At 45.4% G+C, this 11,241-nt stretch overlaps 1 protein-coding gene across 1 annotated transcript in view; it reads right to left on the reverse strand.

Moving 5' to 3' along the window:
- LOC120932994 (prion protein) overlaps positions 1-6,315 on the reverse strand; it is a 38,332-nt gene extending 32,017 nt beyond the window's left edge. The window contains exon 1 of the mRNA XM_040345918.1: positions 6,193-6,315. Coding sequence (XP_040201852.1) covers positions 6,193-6,201 — 9 coding nt within the window. The 5' untranslated portion in view covers positions 6,202-6,315. The remainder of the gene's footprint in view (positions 1-6,192) is intronic.
- Between the last annotated feature and the right edge of the window lie 4,926 nt (positions 6,316-11,241).

The raw sequence follows: 11,241 nt of genomic DNA on the forward strand, positions 1-11,241 counted from the left end.
CTTAACTGAAGCAACTTTACAGGAAAAGAAAATAGTTTACTCAGGCTAACCCCTCCCTCCCTCCCTCCCACAGAGCTGATTATTCTGTGATTGGCCACAGCCAAAGTCGCCTGTCCTGGAGGCAACTTTAAGTCGCGTTGTAAGTTGTTCCAAGTCACGCTGAGGTCGCCTTGCAAAGTCGCGCTGTAAGTCGGGTTGCCCCTGTGTGAACCGGCACTTACACTACTAGTAACTATTTCTGTCTGCGTTGCTGTAAGAGGTTAACTTTCACTTCCTGTCCTGCTGACAACATTTGCCAAAGAAGGAGTGGAGGGAAATGTCTATAATGAAGTTCCTAAAACCAGTAAAAACCCACATGGAGTTTTTATTCCTTCCCCACCTATTTAAAACCCAAAATTAATAAACGTTTAGCTTGACTGACATTTTAACACTGTAGAGAACTTTGTGGCAGGAGGAATTCTGACGGATCACTTGTGTTTTATCTGCCAAAGTATTGGTAATTCTATTCAGTCAGTCTTGTGGTTCGCACAGCGCAGCCAAGAAATGACATGACCATTTCCTGGTTTAGCTTTGCAGCTTCTCTCACTGCTTCCAGTCTTTCCATTGGACAACACCAACATCTTTTTAACATCACACTGCTAATCCCTTGTCAAGGCCGGTAATACGAAAAGCTACAACGCTGAACCTGAAGTAGGGGAATCATCTAGGGTAGAATACGGGGATTGCAAACAAAGAGTTTAGAGCAGATGCTGCAACTGTGAAGGACTTGTGTCGTTTACCCTCCCCTTCCTGTTTTCTCTTCCAATTGCAAAACTTTTTTCTCTCAGAATGCAAGGTGTTTTGTGAAAGGGAGGATTACAGGTCTCCCCTCCCTATTTGCACGCCTTGTATTCTAGGTGTAAAATACTATTCATTTTGTGACTGGATCAGGGGACACATCCTCCACAGTGCTGAAAGCATGGAGCGTACGCAGGGGGTGTGCCAGGTGGGGCACACCCTAATCACTATGTGCTGTGCCGATTCCCCCTACTGCCCCCACCATGCAGTGCTGCTAGCTTCCCTCTGCCTTAGGGGATGTTTCAGGATGTAGAGCAGGGGAAGGAGCCAGTAAATAAGTAATTTACCAGCCCCTTCCTTTTCTAAATGAACACAATAAACACACTTACTCACTGTATCCATTCATAACTGAAGCATTGTAAACTGTGTTTATTATGCTTCAGTGTGAATGAACAGGAAGCCACTCAGCACAGACTAATTCATTCACTGCCCCATGCAGCTGAGGCTGCAGAGAAAAACGTGTGTTGGAGCTTTGGAGTGCACACCCCCAATTCAGTAGGCTGCGCACACTTATGGCTGAAAGATGGGGAGTATCCGGTGTCATTGGAGAGAGGGGCCCGGATTCAGATAGAGATACGATGGCGTATCTCCTGATACGCCGTCGCATCTCTGAGTTCCGTCCGTCGGATCTATGCGCCTGATTCATAGAATCAGGTTCCGCATAGATCTCCCTAAGATCCCTCCCTAAGTGACTTACACCGTCAGATCTTAGGCTGCAATTCCAGGCCGGCCGCTAGGTGGCGTTTTGTTTTTTGTATGCGACGAATATGCAAATGAGGAGTTCCGCCGATTTAGAAACGAACGCCTGCCCGTCGCTTTTTTTTTACGTCGCTTGCGTTTGGCTTTTTCCGGCGTATAGTTACCCCTGCTATGTGAGGGGTATCCTATGTTAAGTATGGCCGTCGTTCCCGCGCCGAGTTTTGAATTTTTACGTCGTTTGCGTAAGTCGATTCAGAATAGAGCTGGACGCAAGTTACGCCCACGCCGAAACCAATGACGTCCTAGCGACGTCATTTGGAGCAATGCACGCTGGGAAAATTTGCGGACGGCGCATGCGCTGTTGGATCGGCGCCTGATTTAAATTGTAGACGCCCCCTAGCCGCGGAATTGGAATTCCGCCGGGGGATTTACGATACGCCGCCGCAAGTTTTGAGGTAAGTGCTTTCTGAATTAAGCACTAGCACGGCGGATCGTAAATCAGATCCGCTAACCTATCTGAATCTAGCCCAGGATCTTTACCTTAACCACTATAGAGACCCACAGTGCTAACAGCTGCTGCCACCGGCTAAGTGGAGGGTTTGAGTGAAATGTTGTCTGTGTGGAAAGTGTTTCTATGGTTGTATGAAGACTTTCCTTGCATCTCTGATTTTTACATGAGAAAATAAAGTGTAACCGGCATATAAAGGGTGCCAGTTGGAGACCTGCCAGTTGGATATTCCTCTTTTGGCCCTACTTTACTTTCTTGTTCACTCAAGAAGTCCACCTTTTCTGGTGAGTGCGGTGTGAGTATCTTGGGTACACCAGAGGGGAAGACACTTATTAATACTATCATTTATTGTGGCATGTTAGACTTTATAACAAGTGGGACTCAATTGTTTCTCACAGATAAGAATTTAATGCTATTATATGTATTGCTGATATTGGTTTATCCTATTTGCTTTGGCTCTGTTCCTCTTGATAATAGTTTATGTGTACTGATATCGTTGAGACATTGCCCTGTGGCAGCAGCTGCTTCTCTTTTTCTGTAAGCACTAATAATAAGTGCGAGTGACTGGATATTGAACAATTTATTATGCCGTTTGTTTTTAACAGATTTTTAAGCAGACCTTTAACCTACAGTATAAAAAAAATATATATATTTTACCTGCCTCCTGCTCCCTCTCTCTCCCACAATTAGATATTATTTAAAGGTTTTTTAACAGTTTTGGGCTGCAGCGCAGGACTTCCTCTTTTCTTACCTTGGCAAGAATGACATTCGCCCCCTGCTCCCAGTTGGCAGTTTCACTGGCAGACGCATGTGTGCCTTTGAATTCCTTACATGTGTAGATGTCAGGGTGTGGGTCCCAGCATAGCCATGCAGTACATCTGTGCATATGCAGGGGTTTCCTGCGTGTGTGTTAGGATGGAGAGGGTATAGTCCCAGATCTCAGTATGTCTGCACATGCATAAGCACAGATGTGTCACAGGGCTCTGCTAAGACCTGAAATCCAGGCAGAGCCCTCCAACACATCTGTCGAAGGGAGGGAAGGGCCAAAATGACAGGGGAACTGAAGTTTAAAAAAGCTTTTTTGGTCATACGTCTCTTCTGGGTCACAGCAGTGTGCTTACTTTTGCTTTTCTGTCACACATAGTCACCTGATAGCAGGCTATAGATCATTATCAACTGACATCACAGAGCACTCTAGGCTCTGGAAGGATCCCGACCATATTGTCAGAATCCATCCAGCTGTCTGATTGATAGCTGTCTCCAGTTCTCAGTTTTCAGCTGACAGCCAAAGCCAGTTGTGCCAACCCCATCTTTAGCCCAGGGCCCCAGTAAACGCTCAGTCACTGCTCTCTGCTCCAATCAGACTGAGGATTGAGTGATTAGCAGTCAAGTGATTGCTCAGTTCTCAGTGTTAGAGCCGATGTGGGGCAGCTGCAGCATCACACTGATGCTGCAAGCATAGAGATGAATATGAAGTAGGGATGCACCGATACCCAGGGCTGTCTTAATGCATGGGCACTGCCCAGGGGCCCCAGGTGCATAGGGGCCCCATGATAATCGTACATTACATCATACTTGCCAACTGTCCCAGATTTGCCGGGACAGTCACGCTTTCTACTAAGCTGTCCCGAGATGGCCATGTCCCGGCCAGTGTCCCTTAAACTGTACTGTGCCCTCCTGATCCCAGTATTCTGCCCTCCTGACTCCCCCTGTACTGTGCCCTCTGTGTTGATTAGTCTTTGATTTAGGGCATGTTTTCTTATTGTTTAAAATCTATTTTATTAAGTGTAATTATTTATACTTTAATTCTTGAGAGCAGGTGTGTAAATTGGGACAGGCTGGTAGTGGCCCCAGGGCATTATTTTGCCTAGGGGCCCATGATGCTATTAAGACGGCCCTTCCGATACCCTTTTTTTATTGGCGAGTACAAATACCGATATGTTCGGTCAAGTACTCGCCGATTCTAAATACTGATACTTTGCGTTGTGATTTGTGTCCATACAAAATTAATGGGCTCAAATAGCAATGCAAGGAGTCGCATACGATTTGAACAGGAATGCGGTGCGATTCCTGTCCAGATTGCATGCCATTTCCCTACTGCTCCTGTGTGAACCCAGGCTTGTCATAGTGATTACAGCCTGGGCTCACACAGGACCAGTAAAGAAAACCGCATGCAATTTTAACCCATTAATTCTGTATGCAAAGTATCAGTATCGGTTGACCACACATTCTTGTCATAGTGATTTCAGCCTGGGTTCACACAGGAAACTGCATGCGATTCGGCTAGGAATTGCACTGCATTCCTGTTCAAATTGCATAGGATTTGTTGCAGTGCTGTGTGCGCTCATTCATTTTGTATGGATGCAAATCACACCGCAAATGATCAGTTTCAGTTATTGGGAGCTTTTTCACGAGTACAAGCACTTGTGAAAATATTCGGGATCAGCGCTGATACTGGTATCGATATCGGTGCATCCCTGGTATGAAAGCTGTTTTTTATATTTTATTTTATTTTACAACCCCAAACTTCTCCTATAACTAATACATTGACATTTAATGAAGTCTGTAAATTTTTAGGCATTTGTTAAAAAAATAAAAAACTGGTTCAGAAGTACAGATAGCAAAAATGTCATCCTTGTAGAGCAGACAGTTATAATAAATGAATCTGGATGAGTCGTTAGAGGCTGCTGCAGTCTAGTAAACAACACCCTTGTATCTATTGCATAGATATATTCAGAGGGTTATATCCAGGGCTTTATTTCTCAGAGAATAGGTGCAGGTACTCCCCCTTTCCCGAGTCTCCGCCCCCCTACCCACCTCCGAGCACCATCCCTTGGTTCTAAACTTTACCTAGAGAATGCAGAAAAGTATTTGTTAATGAAAGGCAAAAATAATAGGTCCCCTGCAGCCAACAACAATAGACCCCCCAGCAACAACAGATCTCCCCAGTTATAATAGATCCTTCACAGCAACTGTAGAAATCCCCAGCAACAATAGATCTCTCCGGGAACAACAGATCCCTACCAGTAATAAATAGACTCCTTAGCAACAATAGATTCTCCCAGCAACAATAGATCACTTCACAAGAAAATAATCCAGCAACACTAGATCCACCCAGAAACAATAGATCTCACAGTATCCAGCGTCAATAGTCTCGCCGGCAACAATAGCCAGCCCCCTCCTCCCATCAACAATTGACCCCCCAGAAACAATAGACCCCCTCACCAACAGTAATAGTTCTTCCCAGCATTAATAGATCCACCCCAGCAACATTAGAACCCCCAGCATCAATAGACACGCCAGCACATCTGGGCACACCTTGGCATATACATTCATGCTGATGGTGCCAGAACTGCGTTCGACCAGGTCCCCGCTGAAAAAAAAAACGCCCTGGTTATATAATTCCTTTCCCCTATTGCCTAAAAGCATAAAAACATCGTAACACTGCTGTATGAATCCAACCTATGAGACCACATACAAAAAATGAAGCTGTATTGTCGATCGATTAGGGACCACACATCAAAGAAGACCATTCTTCACTTCATTTTATTACCATAGAGATCCTGTGTTGACCAAACATTCTTTGGCTTTTCACAATGCAATTGACTGAAGTCTATTGTTACTGTAATTTCAGGAGCATCACTGAATACATCAATGGGATCCTGGATGTCGCAAGTCAGTATGATGGCTGTAAGCATTGCGATTAATCCTAATTATAAAATAACAGTATGATGTCGGGTAAAGTCTATAGATTATTAACTGCGTCGCGTAGAAAACAAACTGATGCTTTTTGCCTTTTTGTTACATGGAATTATTCTTATCAATGTACACGTTATAACATTAAGCGCAAATAATAGTAGTAATAATACATTGGCACAAAGACGCATAAGACATGCCATTGTTATATAGCGATGAAGCTGTTCCATTAGGACAGGCGGTGGGTGTACTGCGTCATTAAATATCCACAGCCTTTATTTATTTATATAGATTTCCAGGCTATAAAATGGATTGCAAGCTTGCTTCATTATAACACCTTGTGAAATGAACCTTTCCTGGGAAGTCAGAAATGGTATCTTTGTCCAGTAAACAGAACATAAGCTAAAACATAAAGAATGGCGAGGTCAGTTATATAATAAGAGTTACATTACCTTGTCCATGTCGTGCTGATTACCTTTTGCTGTCAGAGCTGTGTGTATCTGCTTGTGCAGCTTGTAGGGAGGGCTTAGAATACAGAGGAAGGAGGGTGAGGAGGACTGGGAAGGAGAGTGAGGAGGACTGGGAGGGTGAGGAGGACTGGGAGGGACTGGCACATTGATCCTCACTGAGGGGGAAGGGATGAAGGGAGCACTTTGTTCTATAATGGATATTACATCCGTCTGAATGGCGTGAGGGAGACGAAAGGTTATGGTTTATTCACAGAGCTTGGTTACTAGAAAGCTGACATGTTAATTTTCCGGGAAACTGGGTGTTTTCATTATTGATTACATAAATTCATTTTTTCCACTGATAAAGATGGCCCTCCTGTTTACTTGTGTTTTCATGGAAAGAACCTAAACCTTGTGCACTGTGGGAATGGCAGGGCCGTCTTGTTAGAACGGACACGGGTGGTATATGTGTATCCAGGGGGGTATGGTATTGTCTGTCCAATCTCCAGGTTCTGCATCACTCCGACACCAATAGCCAGCTGAGAAGGATATTTTTCCAGCTCTAATCCTAAAAGCCTGTCATCGACAGCAGAAGGCAAAAATGAGGCATAAAAGCAACACATATTCAAGTAGCCAGTAACTCAACAGAGAACTATCATTAGAAGCTCTGGCCCCCCCTACACTATGTTCATTTATTTTGCTGTCTGTTTTTAACGTGATTTCAAGATCAGGGATGAGGGATTTCTGGAACAGGAGATTATAAAAATGGTATGATGTGGGTTTATTTTTATCAACCAAGCTTGTTATTGTAGCAGGTACATTTTAAGCTATGACTCATGATTAGTTTGTGAGTCAGAATTTGGGTCAGAGTTACTGCAGGTCAGGCTGGATTGCTCTACATAGGCAGGTCTCTGATACCCCCCCTGGATTTTGAAGTTTAGAGAAACTTCTAGAAGTTAGTGGGCAAAGGCCAGGAGGGCTGATCTGCATACTTAAGGGGACGTGGCCAATCCCCAGGCAGAATGTTCTGGCAGGGTGGCTGAGTCAGCCCTTAACCAGTTAGCAACCGCCCTATAGACGAAATACATCTACAAGGCGGTTGCTTAACTCTGGGAGGGCGTCAATGTACGTCCTCCCAGAATCGCGCTCCCGCGCGCCCTGTGGGGCGCGCACACGGGAGTCTCCGTCCAATGACGGAGCGATCACTAGTAAACAAACCGGCGTCATGTGATGACGCCGGTTCCTCCCTCTCCTCTCTGTACCGAACGGTACAGTGTGAGAGAGGAGAGGGGAGAGAGCGGAAGCAGCAGCAGCTGCTGCTGCTGCTGCGGGCTGGATCTGTGACACATGCAGTCACAGATCCAGCCATCCATCCCTCCCTGTGCAATACTCTGCAATGCCCCCATACTCTGCAATGCCCCCATACTCTGCAATGCCCCCATACTCTGCAATGCCCCCACACTCTGCAATGCCCCAAAATACTCTGCAATGCCCCCACACTCTGCAATGCCCCCACACTGTGCAATACCCCAAAATACTCCGCAATACCCCAAAATACTCCGCAATGCCCCGCAATACTCCGCAATGCCCCACAATACTCCGCAATACCCCACAATACCCCACAATACCCCACAATACCCCGCAATACCCCGCAATACTCCACAATACCCCACAATACCCCGCAATACCCCACAATACTCCGCAATACCCCACAATACTCCGCAATACCCTGCAACGTCGTCTATGGGGATTTTTAAGTAGCGAAGTTTGGCGCCATTCCACGAGTGTGTGCAATTTTGAAGGGTGACATGTTGGGTATCTATTTACTCGGCGTAACTTCATCTTTCACATTTATGCAAACGAATGAAGAAAAAATACTAAATTTGCCAAATTTTATAACAGAAACAAAGAAAAATTATTATTTTTTACAGAATTTTCAGTCTTTTTTCTTTTATAGCGCAAAAAATAAAAAACCCAACGGTGATTAAATACCACCAAAAGAAAGCTCTATTTGTGTGAAAAAAAGGACGAAAATTTCATTTGGGTACAGTGTTGTATGACTGAGTAATTGTCATTCAAATTGTGAGAGCACCGAAAGCTGAAAATTGGTCTGGTTATTAAGGGGGTTTACGTGCCTAGTGGTCAAGTGGTTAAAGCGGAGCTCCACCCTAAGGTGGAACTTCCGCTCGTCGGAACCCCCCTCCGGTGTCACATTTGACACCTTTCGGGGGGAAGGGGGTGCAGATACTTGTCTAAGACAGGTATTTGCACCCACTTCCGGGAGTCCTCTATGCAGGGATTCTGCGTGTAGTGCGTCACTTCCCGCCCCCGCCCATTGTGTTCTGGGAAACACTCTTCTCCCAGAACACCACGGTGACCAGTGAGGATGGCGCTGCATGACTCACGCATGTGCCGTAGGGAATCGGGCAGTGAAGCCAGAATGCTTCACTTCCTGATTCCCTCACCAAGGATGGCGGTGGGGGCAGCAGATAGATGAGCGATTGCTCGTCTTCTGCTGCAAACGTCGCTGGACTCCAGGACAGCTAACTGTCCTAATATTAAAGGTCAGCAGCTGCATTATTTGTAGCTGCTGGCTTTTAATATTTTTTTTTTACAGCGGAGCTCCGCTTTAAATATGGGAAAGCCATGCTTGCACGGGAGTAGGCATGTGCAAAAGGGAAAATTTCGTTTCGTTTCATTTTAATTCGTTATTTAATTAATTTCGTTAAGTTAGGTTCGTTACATGTGTTAAATTCGTTTTCGGAACTCGTTCGTTTTCGACCGAATTTCAAAAAATCCGGTCGAATGCGAAAATTCTCTCTTCGAATATAATTTCGAAATTCGATCGGAATTCGAAAAAAAAAAAAATTCGAATTCCAAATCGAAAACCCGCGGACGAAATTCGATCGGAATTCCAAAAAAAAAATATTTTTTTTTCGAATTCCAAATCGAAAACCCGCGGACGAAATTCGATCGGAATTTGAAAAAAAAAATTTGAATTCCGATCGAATTTCGTCCGCGGGTTTTCGATTCGGAATCGAAAACGTTCGTTCGGATTCGGTAAATTCATTAATATTGCAATTCGGGAATTCGTATGCATACGAATGTCCGAATAATGAAAAATTCGTCCGAATTTCGATTCGGAACGAAACGAAATGCACATGCCTACACGGGAGTCAGCTAGCAGGATGAAAGATGGAGAGCTGAGGATACTGTGTCAGTGACCTAGGAGTGGGACCTCTGTGTCTGGGAGGGGGGGGGGAATGGAGGAGGAATCTTGCCTATAAAGCAGCAGGGCACAAGTAGGACAGTGTGAGTACATCTGCACACCCAGGGATTCACAAGCTTTCAGGACAGCAGGGACATAGGGATTTAGAAAAATATTAATTTAATTACAAAAAATACATACAATAAAATACATTGAATTTTTTTTAACAAAAAATACATTCACAAGCAATATTTTATCTCGTCTCGCCTACGCGTTTCGCCTAGCGGCTTCTTCAGGACGAGTTTGAGAGAGAGTTTTGACAATAAAGTATTGCTAATTTCATAAATCAGATAGGTTGCTAGCCATCCAAATGCACCAAGGACAAAATAGTCACAGATGTACAGGTGGTATATAGCTTGTGAGAAAGCTCAATGCAGCCCAATAGGAAGAAGAGATTTCCTAGAGTTGGCAACAGACCGTAGTGTATCAAAAGTAAATAAATACGGATAGATTCTGAAATAAAACAAGAACCAAAATGGACCGGGACCAATAAGGCAGGGAGCAGGGGGCAAAGCCAGGAAGGAATTTAGATCCAAAAAACAGACAGCCACGCTGCAATGTCCAATATAGGACAAGCCAAGGAGTTGGAAGCCTTAGTAGGGAGAGAATCTCGTGTGTCCCGGGGGGGTAGCACAGGCTTTGTTTTCTTGCGCATGTAGAGCCTGTGTATTTTTCAGTACAGGTGCTATGTCAAATTTAGTAGGATGAGAGAGTTACTTGCTTTCATCCATGTTGATTTATCTAAATTCGGCTGTTGCCAGCCCTGAACTGTTCCCTGGGTCATTCTGTGCTCCGGAGATGTAGTTCCATCTTTGGATGACAGGTGGCACCAGAGAGGTCAAGGCGGAGGCGCCCTTTTGCCCAGCAGCCAATCAGAGGAGTGTTTCCCTCATGGGGCATGCTGGGGGAGGGTATTTCTGTGGTAGATGCCATTTTTCGGGGTTCTTCGTGGGTTCCTGGTTCCAGGTGCGGCACCCACCTTTAGGGTGTGCGCACATCACGGGCCCCGGCGATATGGCCTACCAGGCCGGGCCTGTAACTCTGACTCTGGACCCTCATGGCCCGGAGCAACTGATGCTGCCAAGGGGCCCCAGTGACTTACTGGGTCCCCCACCTTTATTAAGAAGATCCCAAGCGAGTTGTGCTGTTCGGTGGGGAGTCGGTCTGAGGAGAACCCGGAGGCAGGTGATCCAATTGGGCTTAGACCATCCATCAGGGATCTGGGTGACCGGACAGAAGACTGGAGAAAAAGACTGGACAGCCGCACTTCCACGTAATTCTTAAAATGTTGCCTTTAATAGTAAAAAATGGAAACAGCACTACAAATCACAGCAGACAGTGGGGTGGATAGCTGACACGTTTCGCACTGGGGTATCAGCGCTTAGTCATAGCTGACTTAGTCATGGGTGACCGGACACTTGACAGGTTGTATGCTGCAAACTGTCAGTCGGTGGCCCTAAGCTATCAAGTCTACCTGAGGAGGATTCAGGCAAAACTGTGTTTACTGGGAACATGGATGATACTTTGCTCTATCATCCATGTTCACAAGTACTGGGCCTGTGGCAGAGGTCTCACTACAATAGTCTAAATCTTACTAGAGCCAAGTCGGTGGCAGAGACTTGTTCCTTCCCAGCAGTTTCCGAGTGACACCCTGGCTGCCAGGCCTGTGAGAAGGACCTGTCCAGGGGCACTTTACCCACTCCGGCTGGAGTGGCGACGAAGCAAGATTAATCATTGGAGGCAGGACTGCTTCTTCTATCCATAGCCTGAATCTGCAAAGTTCT

The sequence above is a fragment of the Rana temporaria genome, chromosome 3 (assembly GCF_905171775.1).
Source record: "Rana temporaria chromosome 3, aRanTem1.1, whole genome shotgun sequence".
In the NCBI taxonomy this organism is placed as follows: domain Eukaryota; kingdom Metazoa; phylum Chordata; class Amphibia; order Anura; family Ranidae; genus Rana; species Rana temporaria.